This window comes from Larimichthys crocea, chromosome XVI (genome assembly GCF_000972845.2).
Source record: "Larimichthys crocea isolate SSNF chromosome XVI, L_crocea_2.0, whole genome shotgun sequence".
NCBI lineage: Eukaryota > Metazoa > Chordata > Actinopteri > Sciaenidae > Larimichthys > Larimichthys crocea.
Window position 1 is genome coordinate 21,316,424 of NC_040026.1, and position 20,838 is coordinate 21,337,261.

The following is a 20,838-nucleotide window of genomic DNA, read 5'->3' on the forward strand; positions in this document are numbered from 1 at the left end:
TATGCATCTTTCACAGATTATGCAGGGTTATATCAGCTCCAGTCATTTGTTGTCTCTTCTGTGTTTTTGCAGAACGACTGGGGTGGCCAGAGGACCCTGCAGAGGAAGTGGACCACCTTCCTCAAGGCCAGGATGGTGTGTTCAGTCCCAGAATATGAGCTGCACCTCAATATCCTGCGCAGTGTTTTTGTCCTGCAGGGTCGTGACGCTCAAAGCAGCATTTTCTACGGTGTCTTTGGCCTGGAATGGTGAGAGACAACAACAATCTCTGCTTTTATTACAGACTTTTTTTTTTCCCACTTTAAGCAGCTTAAAGGTTGGAAATAATCATCTTATTCCACAGTGTCTGACAGTATCATTTATATATTTCGTGTTAGCTGTGCGGTGCACATTTCTCTCATTATTCAGCAGCAGAAACACAAACAGGGAGCTGACATATATGAATACATTTTAGCCATTTGTTATTAAGTTACGACCACTCACTGGGATGAGACGTTCATCTTTTAAAATCCATTAAATTCCAGATAGCATATACTGAAAAAATCAAGTCCGTACTCCGACACTGGAGATAATCTCATGAATAAAAGTTGAAAGGAAGACGTAAAATGAAGAGAAATTTTAGGAAAGGACTCTTAAAGATAGAAAGGATTGTGTCCAGTGCACAGAGGCTTGGTCTAGGGTTTGAATCCATCATGTTCCCTCCATCTGTCTCGTCACGTTCAGCTGCTCCTCTACAAAAAAGGTTCAAAAAGCCCCAAAATGATCTTAAAGAAATGATTGTGTGCACTTTTCTTGGTGCTATTACTTCTCCTGTATCTCACAGTAATCAGTATTTCATTCATCTCCTGTAGTGAAATGCAGTAAACTGCTTCAAGTTGCAGAATATCTCCACAGTCAGACACAGAAATGATCTTTGCAAAGTGCTTTTCCCTCCCTGAAAAGAGCGAAAAGCCTCATTCTGCACACTTTTTTTTGTTTCTTAGCGCGTCTGAACTGAATATTAATATGCTGCTGTGACAGTTTCTGCTCTCCTGGGAAGGTTTTTCCAACCACATTTTAGAAACTGGCTGCAGAGATTTGCTCCCATTTAGCCACAAGAGCACTGATGTCAGGAGGAGGTGAAGTCAGTCGCTGTAGTTCATCTCAAAGGTGTTGGATGAGGTTTCATTCGATGATTGAGGGATCCGTGCAGAGCAGTCGAGTTCTTACACAGCAAACTAGGAAAGGCATTTCTTTATGCATGAAGGCGTCGTCATGCTGAGGTATTATCAGATCGTCCCTGAAGTTGGAGGCAGATTTTTGGCATAGCAAAAAAAAGATTTCTTGACCATGAAAACCCAGAATGAAAGTCTGCGAATATAACCCTGACTTAGTTTGACTTTAACTAAATAAATAATGATTTTATTCATATTTTATCCTCAAATTCAAACTATTAAAACATTTTCTGACATGAATACAGATCAGTTTCATTTGGAGGACGAATAAAATAACTGAGTCTGTTTGATTAATTAGTCGATAATCTAATTTCTTAGATTTCGTTGAAACAAAAACCAGACTTTAAATCTATTTTCTGACTCTATCCGGCATGAACGATTTACATAATGATAAAAAATTATGATCAGAATAACAGATAAGGAGAAAATTCATCAGCTGGAACTCGAGGTGGGTGAGTTGTTATCGTGGCGGTGTCAGAGGACGACGGGCGCCGTTGGCAGCGATGCGAGTGTGCGTGTTTATGCTGATATGCAGAGTCATGCTGCATAAAGCTGTCCCATGGCTGTTTAGATTCTGATGGAGAGGATATCACTGCAATGAGACAGTAACACTATCTACTTCTCTCAAGTTTTTTTTTTTCTACACTTCCTTTTGTGGATACTCGATCTCCTCCTCTTCATGCAGCAGCTGTCTCGTCCTGTATTTCTTTTTCTTCTCGTCTCGTCTTCATGCTGGTTTTCCTTTAAAGAACATACACCTGTGCGAGGAGCAGCGCCCGTCACCGTGCGTTACACTCAAAGCGTGCGAGGAAAGGAGTAAAGCCCCCGGGCTGTGTTGCTCACCAGTTGTGAAGACGCTCTCTGGTTTCACTTCGATCTCATTTTTCCTCTCACTTGAAAGCTTTCGACGCCTCAGGTGGGCACACTAAGAATGTGACTCAGACATTTTCCCAATCACTAATCTCACCTGTAGGGTTTAAGGATTAAGGGTCACCTGGTTGCCAGCTCATGCTGCGGTTATGTTGTTGGACACAGAGGGTATTTTAGTGTGGTCGTGCAAAACAAACAGTCTCTTGTGGAGATAAAAGGGGGAAATCACACACCTGTCAGTGACAGCACAGTGAAAATGTGTCCGTTAAAAACTTTACCCACCATGACACCCACAGCTTTCACACAAGAGCTCCTTACCTTTGTTACCTCTATGATGTGTGATGTGTTTGAAATCTGATCCGGGTGGCAGTCGCTCCCCCGATAATAACCTGTCAACGTTTATTTGCATCATTAATCCCGAGCGCGTCCTCTGGATGTGTCTTTGTGTTGGATTCTTTCAGGAAGAATATCAAAGCGTCTGCGATCTGCCAGTACGCCTTCTCGGATGTGCAGAAGGTGTTCGACGGGCCGTACATGGAGGTGCAGGACTCAAAGTGGAGGGAGTACACCGGGAAAGTTCCAGAGCCAAGACCTGGATCGGTACGTCGCATCTGTTAAACCCACCCACATTCGAGTATTTTAAAGTCCTCCTCTGATGATCTTCATGTCTCTCCAGTGTATAACAGATGTGCACAGGTCCCAGGGTATCAACTCATCTCGAGACCTCCCGGACAACATCCTCACTTTCGCCAGAAGGCACCCGCTCATGGCCAAGCAGGTGCACCCGATCGGGGTGCGCCCCCTCATGTTCAAGAGGAGTGTCAACTATGTCAAGATAGCCGTGTACAAGGAGACGGCGCTGGACAGAAAAACTTATACGGTGCTGTTTCTGGGAACTGGTGAGCAACGATCAACAAATCACGCGGAAAGACACAAACCAACAATTATGATCCCGCTAACGCCTGATATATATCGCTCCTACTTCCATCATTACGATGAACGTGGGCACTGTAGTTTTTAATGAACTATTCACTGTCCAAGAGCACTGAATGTGTATTATATAGTCCCCAACGTGCTCCTGTTTGAGGGACGTAGGCTACATACCGTACGTCCTCGCAATGAGGTGGACAGTTGATGTCCTTCAAAAACCACAAGGCATTAAGGAACCACCAATCACCAAACAAAGCAAGCGTACTAAGACAGCAAAGCAAGACACGAATCAAAGAAAAAGAGAATGAGAACGAGCATAGACACGTAAAAGGACAAAAGGACAAACCATATCTGAGGTCGGCCTTAGTCTTTCACCGTCCTTACTTCTGCTTTGCGAACTTTGTTGTCACGTCCTTACAGGACTTTGTTGTCGTCCTTTCTACAGGAGATAAAGTGTATTTTATACTCTGCCTTTGAAGGTCATTCAAGTGTTTGTTTGCCGGCCTCTATCTTTTCTTACAGATGACGGGTGGCTGCACAGGGCTGTAGACATCGATGGAGAAACACATATCATAGAAGAGTTACAGCTGTTTGAGAAACCGCAGCCCGTTGACAGCATGGTCATATCGTCCGCTCTGGTATGTATGCATGGATGCACACTAAATGAAAACCTTTGATTACATAGATTAGTACTGTAAAGGATTTTATTAATCAGTTGTTAGTAAATCAATCAGTTCTTAGATCACAATACGTTTCAATACTTTCCTGAAGGAAACAAACAGATGAATCATTTCTCTTTTCTTCTACAGCGGAGTATCTACGTCGGCTCTCGCTCCGGAGTCGTACAGGTACCGATGTCGGCCTGCCGGAGGTACGCTTCCTGTTACGACTGCGTGTTCGCCCGAGATCCGTTCTGCGCCTGGGACGGGAAGGCGTGCGTGGAAATATCCACACGTACACAGAGGTGAGGAAACACACCAAACAAATGTGTGAGTCTCTCGTAAACACAGACTCACACATTTGGTAAAAAACAAACCAGACTCTTGCTGAGAAAGATAAATTTACTTTGCTTGATCGTAGATCCTCAGTCTGTTTATTCAGCTTGTTGGTGCGTCTTGAAACTACTTTGTATTCTCGACTATGCTGCTGCAAACAGAACCTGTAAATAATTAACATTTTCAGCTACAAATACATCTATTAAAACCACATTTTATGTAGATATTAGACAGGTAAATAATAAATCAAGCCTTCATTCTTAATATAAAAGTCACTTCTCACATTGATTGAGTTAGTGCCTTTAAGGACGAGCAGTAAACCTTCAAACAGAGATTAATCATCGGGACATGGTGAACATTTTTGCATTACATGACCTTTTTGGTCAGTGTTTATTTCTATCTGCAATAATAATGAATTATTTATAGTGTACTTTCTCTTCCAACAGAACTTATATGAAAGCACGTCTAAGACAATGTGGCTGACCTGGATTTTTATCCACAGCTCAGCAGGAGCTTCTTCACCGTGATCAAACAACAAAAACAAAAACATTTACAAAATACATTTGTATTTGAGTCAGCACTGCGAGCTGGAGTGTAACTGACCGACATAAATGAGTTTACAGATCTATAACTTACAAATCATCACTTATATCGGAATATTATAGGAAGTATACAAACATTTAATAACACTATAATGTAGCTATAAGCACACATAAAGACATTTTAAGAGTTTTAATAAACTTTGTGTCAACTTTTTTTTAATCCTATTTTACATAATTGCAAATGTGTTGTCATTTTTAATATGTTTATGTCCGCAGAAGGAGTTATACAGATGTTAAGTAACTACATTATAGTGTGCTTTAATATTTATTGCATGCTTTTATATGTGTATATAAAAGAAATTATAAATAAGTAGATTTAAAGGTGCAGCGTGTAACATTTAAATTTAATATAATAAGCATAACTATGTTTTAATTTTGTTTATTGAGCCTAATCTGGTCACGCTGTGAAATGTTTTGGTTGTGGTGTGGTCGGTGTTTGTGCCTCCCTTCGGTCGCTCTGCATGAATGAGTAACAGACGTCTTAATCTCCATTATGGCAGCAGCAGCAGACATCAGCCTTTCCCTGTGGGTTTGTTCGGGGGCGGCATTACATTTGGAGACAGAGCAGGATTGAATGTTAATGGCAGATCCATGGTTAATGCTGCACAGCGTCCATTTCATCTCTAAAACAAAAAATAAATTATTGAAGTGAGAGCGCAGAGAGCGCTCGGTCGTGTTTTGGGACCTTCTGCAGTCAGATCTGAGATTCAGGTTCTCTTGATGAATTTAAATCGTCGCTGCAGAAACTTTTGTCTCTTCTGGCTGCAGATGTCTCGGGTACGATCTGAATGTTTTATTTTTATGGTTTCGTGGAGCGTTTCAGGGAAGGAAATCTTGATTGTTGAGTGTGTGTGTGTGTTAAATTTGAAATCACCCTATTTCAGGTCAAACCTAACCCAGGACATCGCGAGAGGAGTCAGGGGCTGTAAGGAGAACTCAGGAAATGGTACGTGTTACAATGCACACACTGTACACACACTTTACGTCTATTATGTGCCATGAATCATGAGAAAGTTTAGGCGAGTTTGAAGTTATTACAGTGGGGTTGTTGAGGTATTTATCCAGAGTCAGACCCCAGTTTGTCTTAGCAGACAGGAGGACCAGTATGGAAGATAAAAAGATCTGATTGTACATTATATTTAGAAATATTTTCACCACGTTACCTCGCCATCACACTGCCCTTTTCTATGGAAAAATCGATTTAAGCTGTCATTTTACATCACAAACGCTGGTTTGTTGCTGCCTCAATTAGTTTGTCTGTTTGATTTTGGTGTTTTAACCAATGAGCAGAGGTTGCTGCTCTGTTTAACAAAGGTAAGCATAGATAGATCAGCAGCTCTCGAGTTCTGCGAGGTAAAATGACACTAAAGTTTCCCTTCAGAGGTTTTCTGACAGCAAGCGGGTGAATTATTCTAAATGCGGCGTACACTTGACAGCGGTGATTGTTTTAGAGCCCCCCCGTCCCCGTCCCCGTCCACAGCATTGCTGAGCTCTCGTCTCCAAAGTGGGAGACACAACCCCACTTCAATGAATCCAAACTTTGCATCTCGTCCATTTGCCTTGATTAGTTTGACACTCTGACACTCGCACAGATTACGAGAGTCTCTCTCTGCTCAGCCTGAATACTCGCAGCATTTAGCAGCTATTAAGGGATTTCGTAGGTGTATGCTTCTTACCCATCCCCCCCCTTCAGGTCCCAGTGTACACATTTTAATCAGTTCCTCTCTCTTGCTGGAGGTCAGGCTGCATTGCAGAGCTCATCTCATTTAAAGAGGCTTATGAAATGTGAGCCACACAGGTTGGTCACCTGCACTTCAAGAAAGTAACCTCGGTGACCAGACAACTTGTTTTATATTCATCAGTCTGTCCATGCTGCAGCTTCCCTTTCTCCTCACCTTATGCTCGTTTTATTCTGCTCAGTGTTCCATCGGAGACGTTCGGTGATGGCCGGCGACGACGTGCTTCTCCAGTGCGAGCTGCGCTCCAACTTGGCAACGCCTCGCTGGACGCTAAACGGCAAAGAACTCCAGGGATACGGCCTCAATTCGGGCTACCGCATTGGCACCGATGGTCTCCTCATAATCGGAGCTCGCTCCCAGCAGAGCGGGTCCTATCGCTGCTTTGCCGTCGAGAACTCTGCCTCAGTCCTGGTTTATCTTTACACAGTGAGGGTGCACACGGACTCGTACTACCCCGTGGAGCCCACAGACACGACTATCCCCGCTACAGTTTCCAGCCCGACTGTTTTCTCCACCAGCAGCCCCACTGAGCAGCCTCTGCCCTCACCTCCCGCCCCTCTGCCTGCAGGAGCTGAGTTCCAGACCTACAGACACATGGAGGCCGTGTACATTTCTTTGGTAGCGGTTCTCGGAGGGCTTTGCTTGGTGCTGACCGTGGTGCTGCTTTACGTGAGCTTCTGCACCAGACGGGCCCCTCAGAGCAGAAAGTTCTCCCAGCAGCAGCTGCACGTCCTGGGGAGCTCTGAGAGAAAGAGGAGCTCCCATCTTGAGCTCAGAACCATCTCCAGCCACTGCAACGGACGCCAAGGTCGTCGGTCCATCTCGGTGCCGACCTTCGGCGACTTGGGCGACAGCTTCCTCCAGATAATTCCATGCGACGACGAGTTGTCTCCATCCAAGACGCCTCCCCCTGCGCCTCCTCTTCCCCTGCCTCCCCCGCTGCCCAACATGGACTACGCCAACGGTTTGTCAGCCACTCTGCCCAGCGTCCTGAGGAAGATGAACGGGAACAGCTACGTGCTGCTGACTCAGGCCGACTCTGAGGGCATGTCGCCGCTCTACCACTCCTTCACGGAGGAGCTCAACAGGATCCTGGAGAAGAGGAAACACACACAGCTGGACGTGCAGCCTGATGAGAGCTCCATCTAGGACGCCCATCTACAGTTTTTTGCCCTACAGTTATTTATTTTTACCCCAACGGTGACCCGCAGTCGCGGGGGGAACTGACTGTTGTATCAAACGCTGCTGTTATTTACCCAGTGTCAGAGTACCTGCAGGTCGTGTCCTAACCTGATCTGAAATGTGTAGCCTCCTGTGTCTCCCGTGACAAATGGCCCATGATTTCACTTCAACAATGGACCACGCTAACCATGAGACTCATGAACTGCACTGTTACAAGATGGCCATGAGTAAGAGAGCTTAATGATGCTACCTCAGTGTAGACTCTCTGGAGACACAGAAAGGCAAAGGTGCGGAGTGGGACATGGGTTTAAAAAAAATAAATAAATCAGGGGTTAGGGTTAGAAGTTCAGGAAGTTTTTAGTGCCATGTAACATAAGCCCCCCTCTATGGAGCCTGAAGTGATACTCCACCTAAAAATCTAACTTATGTGTATCTTTTCTTTCTCCGAACATGCCGGCCTGTGTGTTTTGATGTTTCTGTTCCTGCGGTTTGATTAACCGCCGCCATGCAAAGTCCTGCTGTGAAGCTGAAGGTTATAGTGTCTGTTTCAGCTTGCAGGCTTTCTTTAGTTTTGGGCAGTGGATGGATAGTGAAGCCAGTTCATCCTTTTTAGGTGTCATCCCGCCTCCAGTTTGGTAATTAAACCCTCCATTTGTAACGTCCAAGCTGACCCTCCAGTCTCCTACAAATGCACTAATCTACCAAACTAACGGATTGCTCGTATCACATGGAAGCATCCAACAAGCAGGGAAGAAATTGATGCTACTCGTGAGCCCAAGGCGACGTCTTCGAATTGGTCGAACAGCCTAAAAACTCCAGTTAATCACCTTCAGTTGTCATGAATTCAATCTGACTGCAAACCTCTGTTCAGGGGAAAGTCTCTTCAAACCCACAGGAGGTGACAGGAGGTGACAGGAGGTGACAGGAGGTGACAGGAGGTATCCGATACTCTAAAGTTAAGTTTTCACGTGGTGGAGCGTCGCTTTAAGAAGGCAGATCTGTTACAGTGCTTGAGAGCTCAGGTGGTAAGACAAAGCGTACGTTTCAGTTTCTCTTCATCTTCCTCTGTTCTCATGTAAATTGCAACACTTGCATCACTGTTGCAGCCATCGGTGACAATGTGTGCCGGTTCCAGTGGAAAACACTCGTGGCAAAACCGTGAAACATTCATCTGTGTGGAAAAAGGAGATGCATCTGTACGACAGTCTATTAAAGAGCATTAAACGAGGAGTCAGTTTGTGGTCAGATCGATTGAATCCAATGAAGACCACAGACTGGCTTCAGGAAAGGAAACAAACAAGCTTATTTTTAGTTTTACGTTCATGCAGCTTATCATACTTTGTCAGACATTCATTGCACCTTGGAGATTTTGCTTTCCCCTGAGACATCAAGACTGCAGTTTTATCCGAAAGTCAGATTAAAACACTAGATTACTTCAAAATGATGTTGCAAAGAGACAAATGTGTGAATCACAGATACAGAAGTGAAAAAAGCTGCTGGTGGCAGAGCAAAGACGACCTTCACACATGCGTTTACCTGACATCGGAGCAATGCCGAAACAACAAAAAGTTGTAGAGCCTACAGTATTAGTATTTCCACGTCAAGGTGAACCGCGCTGTGATTAAATATCACGTGTATAACTTAGAGGGAAGTGACAGAAATGAATCTCTGAGTGGTTTGTAAACGTGTCACGGCCGGTTGTAAATAAAAATCCGTCTTTGCAGCAAAGTGTTGAATCAGCTCTTGTCGCGGCAGCAGCCCTCCACGGTGACTCGCAGCGTGCATTTGTCAGGGAGTCGCTGACAGTAACAGCGGTACTTGGCTCGCCTCTGTGGACGGGGAAGCGAGGGGGGGGGTCTTGTCTGTTTGCATAGAGTGCTGTCGTCCCTGTAGGTAGAAGCAGACAGAAAACATTTGACCTCAGTGTCCTGGTTAGCCATGCAGGAAATAGATGATGATACAAGGAGACAGGAGCTATTTTGCACTTGCAGGTCTCCTTGTGAAAAGACATTATGTTGAACCTTTTTTTGATGAAGAAAAGTCTAGGAAATGCACTTTATGCAGACTGATAAATGTCCCGGTCCAGATGGAAGAACTCATTGTGATTCAAACAAATCACTCGACTGCTTGCCTGCTTACTTTCTTGCTTATGAGGCTCTTTTTTAAAAATCTTTGCACAACAACTTTTTGTGTGCTGAGTGCAACACAATGAATACCGTCGAGGAGAGGCGGTCCAAAAGTGTGCGTCCTTATCCCTATTTTTTTGTAGGATTCATAGTGTGATGTCCATCTCGGACAGCAACACCTTTAGACGTGTTAAAATGACACATGATATGAAGTTACACGCATACTGAAACTGAATTTGTGTTGAATGATTCGGTCAGTTTTTACCAGAAAGGGTAAGTTTTCGACTTTTTACTAATCGCACAGTATAAATTTGTTAGCCCACTGTTTAGTCTGTTCTGCATTATGTTATTTCATAATATCACACATGATTTATTACAAATAGATCTGTTTAAATATATAAGAAATCTTTTTAATGTCTGTTATCATTTCATTAGAAGCTTTGGTCCCATTTCAAACCCTGAGTAAATTTAGTATAAATTCATTACATTCGACTAAAATTGCTATATTCCTCACCGTATACCTCTGTGTTCTCAAGTAACATTTACATCTTGGCTGTGGCACAAGCCAAGGGATGTGTACTTTCATCATTTGTTCCATCATTTCTATAGATGACGTCAAATATGGGCATTATTTGATTTGGAGCTGAACGGACGATTTCACGATATGCAGACGACATGCTGTTATACATTTCAGATCCCACTTATCTGGACACTGTTTCCTATGTGTTGAATTTGGGTGACGGTGAATTTCAAACTTCTCCCACATCTCACAGTTTAAGTTTAAGTTTCTCTCTAAATGTTTATTTGTCACTGCCGTTCGACCCGGATGACGATACGACTGGACGTGTCGGCAGAAGCTACATGCCTTTTTTTTTTAGCCCTTTCACTCGTTCTCATCCTCATCTTCATTCCTCCCCTCTCTCCCTCTCTGCTGCCTCTTCTGTTTTCCCGTCTCATCACCTCCGAATGACACCATCATCTATTACTCTCTCCGCTCACATCCACACTCTCCGAACGACCCTGCTGAGTTTACAAAATAGCCACGATGGCCCCCAATCAATTAGAACCGATTTTCAAAGTAAGAGAGTTTGTGTCTGTGAAAGAAAACCACTGGAGGTATCTGCCATAGATTAGCATTAGATGATGATATGATTTTGTGAAGTAGTAGTCACTGCATGCAGAATCAGAAAGCTACCAACAGTGCTCAGACATTCATTCATTTTATTTCAAAGTTGTGAAGAAATGTTTGTGTTCTGTTGCAAGTTTGAAAGCTGTACTTTCAGTTTGACATGTTATTGTATTTATCCGTGTATTATATGAACGCTTTCCCTCATCGTCAAGTCGTGGACAATCCTTAACAAAGCTTTGTCTAAGTCTGTAACCACTCCTGCTGCTGCTGCTGCTTCATTCTCACTAAAGGACAATCTGTTTACAATAGACACTGGCTCTGCACTGTATATTGTACCATGGACTTTTAAACATACAGTATTTGCTACCAGTTTTACATTCACCTTGTGCACATGGTCCCACAGTGAAGCACTTGTTTTATTTACATCGCGCTGTGTCAATATGCAAGATACAGCATGTTTTATGTAGATGATTTCTCTAGGTGTTTGCCAAAGAAACTGGTTTCACAATTTGCACTGTTCTGTAGCTTACTCTGTTTGAAGTAATGTAGTACACACTTGTAAACTGTGACGCTTTCCATCCAGTCGGTTCTGTGTGTTCTCCTGATGTAGATAACGAACTTCTCTGTGTTCTTCTAGCTGAAGTGACACCCCTTGCTTCTTGTTAGATTAGTTTAATCACCTGAGCTTGTTCACAGAAAGGACTTTTAAAATATATATATATATATATTATTATTATTAGAAAAGACTTTAAAAAATATATATTATTATTATTATTGTCGCTCATGTATTATTTATTTGAGTTCATTAAATTTTTGCAGATCTAAAAAACAAAAAACACTTTGTCAGTGTCAACAGCCCTGAGGGAAAAACAAAAAACACTTTGTCAGTGTCAACAGCCCTGAGGGGGGAAGTCAGGAAATTACATGTTCACACAGTTTTCTATCCTCAAGACGCCGCCGTCCTCATGATCCCATTCACACACGTACTGTATTTGACTCCGACAGAGCAGAGGTATATAAGCTTTGGAGGGTGGTGGGGACAGAAATGGCCCTTTTCAGTGCAGCGTTCAAGGCAGTAACTTAGCAACAGCATCTTTATTTAGAGCCTTTAATGTCCTAGCGTGGGTCTAGCTGTGCCAGTTCCCATTGGGGAGAGCGGGTGTGATGATGAGAGCACAGTGGCTCTGATATCTGGTGCCATAGATGAATTAAAATGCAGGAAGTGAGCATGAGACAACATAAAAAAAAAAAGTCAATGTCACATCAGCGGCAAGCCAATAATGCTTCGATTACACAGCTTTTATTAAAACAGACTAAGCGCCCACGCTTGTCCCTGCTGAATGTCCTTTTTAGGTGACTTTCCAGATCATTTGAATTCAGCCTTTTATTGGCTGCAACAGCCTGTGTGAGTGTAATTTAAAAAGAAGAGAGAGAGAGCATCCACATTCTCGTCACAAGATACAACTCAAGTACAAGATATTTGGGAGAAAATGAGCAGTGTCCCGCCGCAGAGCTCTGCTCCAATGTCTCCGCTCATCGCCATCCTCTGCAGTCATCTCACGCTTTACATAAATTTTGCACATTTAGCCTAACTGTTCTCCTGTAGCCGGAGTTATAGATATGCCATCAATCAACAGAAACAAGCAATCTAGTCCTGGGGACATCTTTTTTTCCACGTTCACGTCTGCTCATTTGTATTCAGCTGGAGTAGATGTGTTTTTGTGGAGAACACTGAGGTTATTCGTGGAGGGGAAGCGGGGGGTCAAGCGTCGTGCCTTTCGCGCTCGAGAAATGATGAATTCAGGACGAGAACTGCAAAGAAAGCAGAGGGGGTAGTTTTGCCAACATCTGCTTTGTTGGATTTGAACAAATCGCCCCACTGGAGGAGTTTTAGCGCTCTGTGGCGTCTGAAGGTTAGGACTCGTCCCTCAAGCGACCACACAACCATCTGTCACTCAATCTCTAAAGGAAAACCTTCAAATCTCAGTGTTTAACTGTAAAAAAACATGTGCATTCCCTGTGTCATACCAATAAAAAGAGGTGTACATCTGACGCGGGTCGTCTCGTCTGCCTTATTTTAACAGCGTCTGTCATATTTAGGGATGCTGACAGCACCGCTGCAATCAGTTTTGCTCTGTTGGTCTTCTGACAAGCTGCTTAAATACGACTCAGGAGAAAATCTAAATATAAAAATGCCAGCAAAGAAAAAAAAACCCATTTATATATACACATATTTTATTCCACACAAAGAGCTGCACTTATTACACAAATCTTCAAATAACCTTGGGATTAAAAAAAAAACAGTTATCTGCTCCGTAATACGTCAGCAGACAGGCCTCGTGTGGATTCAGTCTATTCAGATGTGGCATTCAGACGCTGTGTGCGCAGGTGAAACACATTCAGCCCAGTCTTTATTCGGCCTCTTGTTTCTGTGGTCTGATGGGGCCGATGCACGGGGGCCGGTTGGTGAACGGGTGCCACTGGCCCTGGATGCTGGGGTTGTCCGTGTGGAACGGCTTGCGGATGCGGATCACGTCCAGGCCGGACTGATTGGTCAGTTTGGTCAAAAGATCTGAAATCTGCGGAGCCGTTTTGCTCGTGATGATTTCTTCCCTCACGTTGCCGTTTACTTTACGGGAAGGAGACAAAAAAAAAAAAAGAGGAAATGTGAGCGACCTATGTACACAGACTTCTCACCGACAAACCTGACTATTGTGAAATGTCAACAATATGATTCTGGTTGAGACTGTTTAACTAAGTCAGCTGAAACCCCCAGTGGCATTTCATGTCGACGTGAAAAACCTGTGTTATACTGCCTCCTGCAGTATCTAGAAGGGGCAACATATAGAAATACCACTTGTATCATAATAAAAAGAGAATAACAAATGTTTTAATGAATGCACCAGGAAAGACAGCACCGATACTGAGAGGATTACACAGAAAAATAGTGCATATTCACACTGTAACGCTTCATTTAACAGGTCCCAGTGTTGAGTTTAATATCCTACAAAACAGGATTAGATGTGACTACAACTTCTTGTGAAATTAAACCATTAACCAGCTCTGTAAAAGAAACATTTATGAAATTACAGGAAATGTAATATAAAGAATTATTCCACAAACATGTCCTATACATCGAGGGACAAAAACACAAACTCCTGAGTACTTACAGTATTCTGCAACTATTTTGGGTATCCTGCACGACTGCGGGGACACGTACACGACAGTCGCGGGGTTCTTCTTGGCATAATCCACCACGCCCTCTTCAATGAACTCCCTGAGGAAGAAGGAAAACAGTGTTTCATCTTAACCAAGTCTAACCAGTTTGGAGGTACCGTTTTCTGGACACGTTATTCTTCAAATGCAGTGAAATGTTGCACTTTTTATTATTAACGTACGTTTTCATGACAGCTTTAGTTACTTGGCAAGATCAACAAATCAAATTAAAAATGTATTTAACAAAGCCACAGCTACAAAATTTACAAAAACCTATTATCGTTCAATCTGCTGATAGATGATCAATTTGTTCAACTTGACACTTAAAATAATAACTTCAAAAATATATATATTTTTTACTGTAACTTTAATAAGATGCAAAGTTTACTTTTGATCCTTGGAGTACATTAAGTTAGTGACACAAACTGTGTAGAAATCTGGAAGTTTGAAGTATTTTTTACATGCCAGGTGTTTTGGTATAACGAGCGACCGTGTTAACTGGTGACCGTTAGCCAAACGGTGGTTGTCGTGGTTACGACAGGTGCTGAACAGGTAGCTGTCCAAAACGAAACGGCAAAAGATGAAACAGGTGTGTCTTTAATTATGAATGAACAGGTGTGTCTTTAATTATAAACGAACTAAAAAAGAAGGTGTTCACGAGGACGGCTGCGTGTCTTTACGTGTTTGGTAACTACGACAACCACCGGTCACCAGTTAACACGGTCGCTCTTTAAACCGGGACACCGGTACACCGGTACACCTGAAGCTCTGTTTTCCGCGTGGAAACCACAGTGTGTGTGTGTGTGTGTGTGTGTGTGTGTGTGTGTGTGTGTGTGTGCGTGTGTGTGTGTGTGTGTTTACCTGACTCCCAGCGAGCTCTGCGCCTTCCTGGAGAACACGATGGAGATCCGCTTCAGCTGGCTCACGTACCGGCCGACGCCGTTCTGCAGGACGCTCTGAAGGAAGCGGCTCGGCGTCCCCCTGGAGGTCATCGTCTGACCGTTATTCAGCCGTTAGCCGACCGTTAACCGACCGTTAATCAGCCGTTGGACAGAAATAAACCCGCGAAAGGACGTTGGACCGGCAGAGGACGAGCACGGACACAGTGCGGTCTGTCGGTGATGTGTTCCGGAGGGAAACAAATAACGGACACGACGGTTTAAAAAAAACAACAAAAAAACAAACAAATTCAAAAGTAAAATTAACATTAAAATGTTTAATTTGATTTTTAAATAAAAATATATAATATATGCAAACGTTTAAAGTGTTTTAAAAATAAATGTAACATTAAAATGTAGCATTAACAGCACGTGCTGTTCGGTATAGGAATGTGTCGATCGTGAACGAGCCGGTTCAAAGAGCCGGATCTTTTTTTTAATAAGTGAACTGTAAATCAGGGGTCTTCAACCAGGGGTCCGTGACCCCTAGGGGGTCCGCAACTTTATTAACATTTAAAAATGCAGTTGCAATTATTACCCTTTAGATTATTAACATTAATTACTGCAGACCTTTTTATTAACCTTTAATTACATCATGTAGAAACTTACCCAAGATAGTTATTAACACTTATAAGTGCAGACTTGATGGCTTGTTTGCAGACACTCTTTATCAGTGACGTTATTCATTTCTAATTAATTTGTATTCAGTGTTATTTTAAAGGCCAGAGAGCATTTTTAAGGATTCATCAACTGCTAACGAAGAGTAGATAGATAGATAGATAGATAGATAGACTTTATTTATCCCAAGCTGGGAAATTACAGTGCAGCAGCAGCATTACACACAGTGACGATAGACAACATAAGAATAAAAATATAAAGAACAAACCAAACATAATGAAATATCAAAATAGCAATAGTAAATAAAATATATTGCACAAAACTATATACAGCAAATTTACAGTGTTGATTTGGTGCAAAGTAACTGTACGGTACTGTACGGCAATTTTTGTCAAAATAATTTGTGAGTTAAATTAAAAAGATATATAACAAAAATGATATATGATACTGACATAACATGAGCAGGTGCTATGGGAAGAGAGAAAAAAGGTGTTGGCTAAAACACAGCAGTTTGTTCTTTGTTGTTCTTGTTACTAGTAGGATAATAAGTGAAATCATAAGTCACAACAGAGCTAAATTTGGCTGAATTATTTAAAAGGTATAAGTGGTGAAATGAAGATTCGGCTCTTCTTGGTGGAGTCAAATGATCCGACTCCCTAAAAAAAAACGAACTTCCCATCACATCCGCCGTGTGTTTCGCACGGACTTGTTTTGATGCCGCACCTTGAAGCCCGCGTTTGGAGCAGCATGGAGGTGAAACGAGGGCAGGTAACAGCTGAATTTAAAGCGTTTGTTCTTCTATTATATTTAATTAACCTCTAATTAAATGCTCGGGCTCATTTGCACGCACCTCTCTGCGTAAAATAACGTGTGTGTGCGTCCTCTCTGTGCGCACAGGTCACCCTGCAGACTGTCTCTGAGACTTTAGCTCTGGTTCTTGTATCAGGGTCGTGTTTTGTTCCCATCCCATGCCTCATGTTTGCTCCTATTTTGGTGTTGCAGGTGTCCTGAGCAGATAAGTCATGTGGAGGAGCTGGCTGCTGAAGGGCACCACCTGCCTCCTGCAGGTGGCAGCCCCGAGGCTTCTCCACCAGAGACACTTTTCATCCCTCAGTGTGAGACTCAGTGTGAGGCTCCTCCACAGGACTCCATGTGCTCTACATCTTCGGGTTAATGCCCAAAGTTGGAGCAGGGCTTTTAAAAAAGACGCCAAGTCCACTGTGGAGTTCCCCACGAGCCCCATCACGGTCACAGATATCAAACAGTACCTCCGCTCCAAAGAGATCCCCTTCCACGACGGCTACAGCTGCCTCCACATCCCGAGCATCTTCGTCGACCCGTCCACCAGGAGGGACAGCTTCTCCCTGTTCGTCGACAAGACCACCGGGCAGTTCCTGTGCAAAGACACGCAGGTGGAAGGGAGCTGGGAGGATCTGCAGGACTGCCTGGAGGTGATGCAGAGCGGCGAGCAGGACTCCCTCAGCCCGCACGTGCTGCTCGGATATCCGGAGAGCCTGGAGGAGCAGGAGGAGAGGGAGAGGGAGCTGAGGGAGGTGCAGAGGATCTGGAGCAGCTCGGCGCCCTTCGCTGACCTCCCTGAGGACGAGGTGCAGCTGATCAAAGCCATGTTCCAGGTATTGTTGCATAAACATAAATCCAGTAATTTAAAACTCATGGCTGGAAACCAAAGAGAGAAAAACGAGTTCAGACGTAGCAGGACTTAAAAAAAGTTTCATAAATGCCACATAAATCACAAAGTTGTATAAACGTCTCAAAACAGAATCATAATTTATCGATGTTTTTGTTTCAGATCACGAAGATCTCCAACGTGACGCTCAAGAAGTTCGGCGTGAGGCTCTTCAAGCCGACCCGGAGTCTGGTCTTCCCCTGGTTTGGTGGACCCGACTCCTCCCTGAAGGGGGTGAAGCTCCTCTCCGCCCAAAACACGGACAATGGGAGAGTTATTTACAATGAAGCTACAGTCCCAAAGTCTAATTCTTACCACAACCTGTTCGGCCTCCACCTGGTGGGCCGCATGGACTCGGAGGTGGTGCTGACCGGACACGAGCTGGACGCTCTGGCTGTGAGCCAGGCCGCGGGGCTGCCCAGCGTCGCTCTCCCGCGCGGGGTCAGCTGCCTCCCGCCGATCCTGCTGCCTTACCTGGAGCAGTTCAAGCGCGTGACGCTGTGGCTGGGAGGCGACGTCCTCTCCTGGGAGGCGTCCAAGATCTTCTCGCGCAAGCTGGGTCTGAAGCGCTGCATGCTGGTGCGGCCCGGGGAGTACCGGCCGTGTCCGGCGGAGGCGCTGGCCCAGGGGAAGAACCTCAGCCACGTCCTCAAAACCTCCATCCCAGCGGCCCACAAGTCCATCGTGTCCTTCAAGCAGCTCAGAGAGGACGTGTACGGGGAGCTGATCAACACGGACCAGGTGGCTGGAGTGAAGTGGACGAGGTTTCTGGAGCTCAACAGGATCCTGAAGGGACATCGCAAGGGCGAGCTGACTGTGTTTACAGGTGAGGAAGTGAATTTTAAACTTTTATAGAACTATAAAACATTAAATCTCCGGTTTCTGTCTCTGACAGGTCCCACGGGCAGCGGGAAGACCACCTTCATCAGCGAGTACGCCCTGGACCTCTGCATGCAGGGCGTCAACACGTTATGGGGCAGCTTTGAGATCAACAACGTGCGTCTGGCTAAGATCATGCTGACGCAGTTCGCCATGCAGAGGCTGGAGGAGAACCTGGAGCAGTACGACTTCTGGGCGGACAAGTTCGAAGAGCTGCCGCTTTATTTTATGACTTTCCACGGGCAGCAGAACATCAAGTGAGTCTCTCCGGCTCCGGTACAGCCTCCTTTCTGCGAGCGTGGTCTAACCCTCTGACTGTTTTCTACAGGGCGGTGCTGGACACCATGCAACACGCTGTCTACATGTATGATATCAACCATATCGTCATAGACAACCTGCAGTTCATGATGGGGCAGGAAAACCTCTCAGTAGACAAGTGAGTCCGAGTTACAACAAGCAGGAAGATAAACAGACACGGTACTTTTTAAAGTGTGACAGATATGGGAGTAAACGATGTGTCGTGCGCTCCAGGTTTGCAGTCCAGGACCACATCATCGGAGCGTTCAGGAAGTTTGCCACCAACAGCAGCTGCCACGTCACTCTGATCATCCACCCGAGGAAAGAAGAGGACGGCCGAGAGCTACAAATGGCATCCATCTTTGGTTCGGCAAAGGTAAGACAGAGGAACGAGTCTGCAAACCGTTATGTTTCTGTTTCGTCTCCGTTATCACTCACAACGTGTCAAATGAAACGACGTCCTCCAGGCCAGCCAAGAAGCCGACAACGTCGTCATCCTGCAGGAGAAGAAGCTGGTGACGGCTCCCGGCCGCAGGTCCCTCCAGGTGACCAAGAACCGCTTCGACGGAGACGTGGGCATCTTCCCTCTGGACTTCATCAAGTCTTCGCTCACTTTCTCGAGTCCCGTCAAGGGCAAGCTCAAGCTGAAGAAGGTCCCGCCCAAAGCAGGAAACGAGGAGGAGGAGGTGGAGGCGGCGGTGAAGAAGGCAGAGGTTAAAAAAGAGAGAGCGACCAAGACGACCAAGACGACAAAGACTCCAAATACCAAGACTCCTGCAGCTGGAGGTGAAAGCACGAAGAAGTCACAATGATGAGGTCAGAAAGACGCCTCACGGAAGATATTAGACAGTTTTATGTCCACGTTAACTACGTCGCAGCAATATATGAAGTAACAGAGCTGACTGTAACTCACAATAACACAAAGTTAATTTCAGATTCATTTCATTATAGAACCAAGTATGGAAAGTGTGAGCCCACGTGAAGCTCCGACTGAATTCTCCGTTAAAAGTGTTAAAATACTTTTTCCAAAAACTACTGTGAAACCGTGAACGACTGTCACGGTGAAACACTATCACACTGTACGTCAGCGGTGTGCTCTCTACTGACCTTTTATACAAACGATGAGTTATTTCTTCTTCTTTTTTTAAATAAAACTCAAAACTAAAGCTTTTCTTCATTTGTTTTATTCAAGTTTTCTGCAGAAATACAAAACACAACACATAATAGAGACACGGTTATACAATTATACATATATACACATGAATCTGAAGCACGCCGTCCCCAAAATCAGTCATTAGTCCACAGTTGTCACCCAGATTAACTCCGTCCATCATCCGAGTGTCTTTGTTTTTTCCAGAGTCAGAACATCAGAGAGGTTTGTGGCAACCGATAATGTAATAAATGATTAGTATAATAAAATCCTAATCATGCATGAACAGGACTGCATTTCTTGGAAAGATTAAAACATTAATTTGCAGTTTTTGTGCAGTCTGCTCATTAGAAACAGGTTTAGTGGTCGTCATATTCATTCGTCACTATGCAGCACTCTCTCCTTAATTATGGCTGTAAGAACCAATTTAAGAAATATTTGTTGTACAAAGTTTTTATTTAGAATATTGTTACTTATTACATTATTAGCATATTATCATGTTATTGGCTTCATTACATTTAAAAGTATTACATTATCGGTTGCTCAAAGGTTTCTCCCCCCTCACTCACTTCATGATGACTTTCCTTGGCAGCGTTAGAGAAGCGGTTCCATGCACGAACGTGGATTATCTGACACCCGTTGACTTGCTGCTGTACGGATGTTTGCACGTTAACTGCATTCTCTCAAGCAGTACTTAGTCCTTATCACTGCAGTACCAACATGAGTTTTACATGTGACGGATTCAGCTTTCTGTCTGTGGTCAGCAGGGGGCAGTGCGTGCTCACAGATACACTAAACAGCTCTCTGCAGAGGTGAGTTCACCTTTTTTCAGGCCTCACTTGTGACTATTTTAAAACAAAAACATGATCAGAAAATATTCCTCTCACCAACCAGTAGAACAGCTCAGGCAGACTTTATCCAGCTGTGGTCAGTTCACACATGATCACACCTAATGAGAAGATTATCTGTTGAACTGAACTGGTTCAAGAGCCAGAGATGATCTGGTTTAAAAGGAGTGTTCATGATCCACACATTAACTTCCCTCGTTAATGTTTCCAATTTGGAGCTTTTGAACTGGTCATTTTTACTAACTCGCTGTCACCAAATAGTTTTAATTTAAAAATGTGTAATAATTTGATTCCTCCGTGTACCACCAGAGGTGCAGAACATGCAGAATGCACATTTAGGTGTTTATTTGAGCTTTTTCTCCTAAATTCATCAAAAGTTAGCATTAATTACTGCTTCATTTACATATTCAAACATAAA

General features: G+C 44.0%; 3 protein-coding genes across 3 annotated transcripts in view; 2 read left to right on the forward strand and 1 right to left on the reverse strand.

The window, feature by feature from the left end:
• sema4gb (sema domain, immunoglobulin domain (Ig), transmembrane domain (TM) and short cytoplasmic domain, (semaphorin) 4Gb) overlaps positions 1 to 11,498 on the forward strand; it is a 35,445-nt gene extending 23,947 nt beyond the window's left edge. Inside the window, exons 9-15 of the mRNA XM_010742754.3 lie at positions 73 to 248; positions 2,546 to 2,684; positions 2,761 to 2,983; positions 3,537 to 3,652; positions 3,824 to 3,978; positions 5,496 to 5,557; positions 6,532 to 11,498. Coding sequence (XP_010741056.3) covers positions 73 to 248; positions 2,546 to 2,684; positions 2,761 to 2,983; positions 3,537 to 3,652; positions 3,824 to 3,978; positions 5,496 to 5,557; positions 6,532 to 7,499 — 1,839 coding nt within the window. The 3' untranslated portion in view covers positions 7,500 to 11,498. The remainder of the gene's footprint in view (positions 1 to 72; positions 249 to 2,545; positions 2,685 to 2,760; positions 2,984 to 3,536; positions 3,653 to 3,823; positions 3,979 to 5,495; positions 5,558 to 6,531) is intronic.
• A 1,506-nt stretch (positions 11,499 to 13,004) lies between these two features.
• On the reverse strand, positions 13,005 to 15,142 carry mrpl43 (mitochondrial ribosomal protein L43). Its single transcript, XM_019262829.2, has 3 exons — positions 14,865 to 15,142; positions 13,958 to 14,064; positions 13,005 to 13,416 (listed from the first exon to the last, which is right to left on the reverse strand). The coding sequence occupies exons 1-3, from the start codon at positions 14,993 to 14,995 to the stop codon at positions 13,199 to 13,201; spliced, it is 456 nt and encodes a 151-aa protein (XP_019118374.1). The 5' UTR covers positions 14,996 to 15,142; the 3' UTR covers positions 13,005 to 13,198.
• Positions 15,143 to 16,200: 1,058 nt separating this feature from the next.
• On the forward strand, positions 16,201 to 19,588 carry twnk (twinkle mtDNA helicase). The gene is made up of 7 exons (XM_010742766.3): positions 16,201 to 16,327; positions 16,562 to 17,193; positions 17,370 to 18,072; positions 18,142 to 18,382; positions 18,454 to 18,561; positions 18,657 to 18,798; positions 18,890 to 19,588. Exons 2-7 carry the CDS (start codon positions 16,582 to 16,584, stop codon positions 19,232 to 19,234), a joined length of 2,151 nt encoding a protein of 716 aa, XP_010741068.3. The 5' UTR covers positions 16,201 to 16,327; positions 16,562 to 16,581; the 3' UTR covers positions 19,235 to 19,588.
• The last annotated feature ends 1,250 nt before the right edge of the window (positions 19,589 to 20,838 follow it).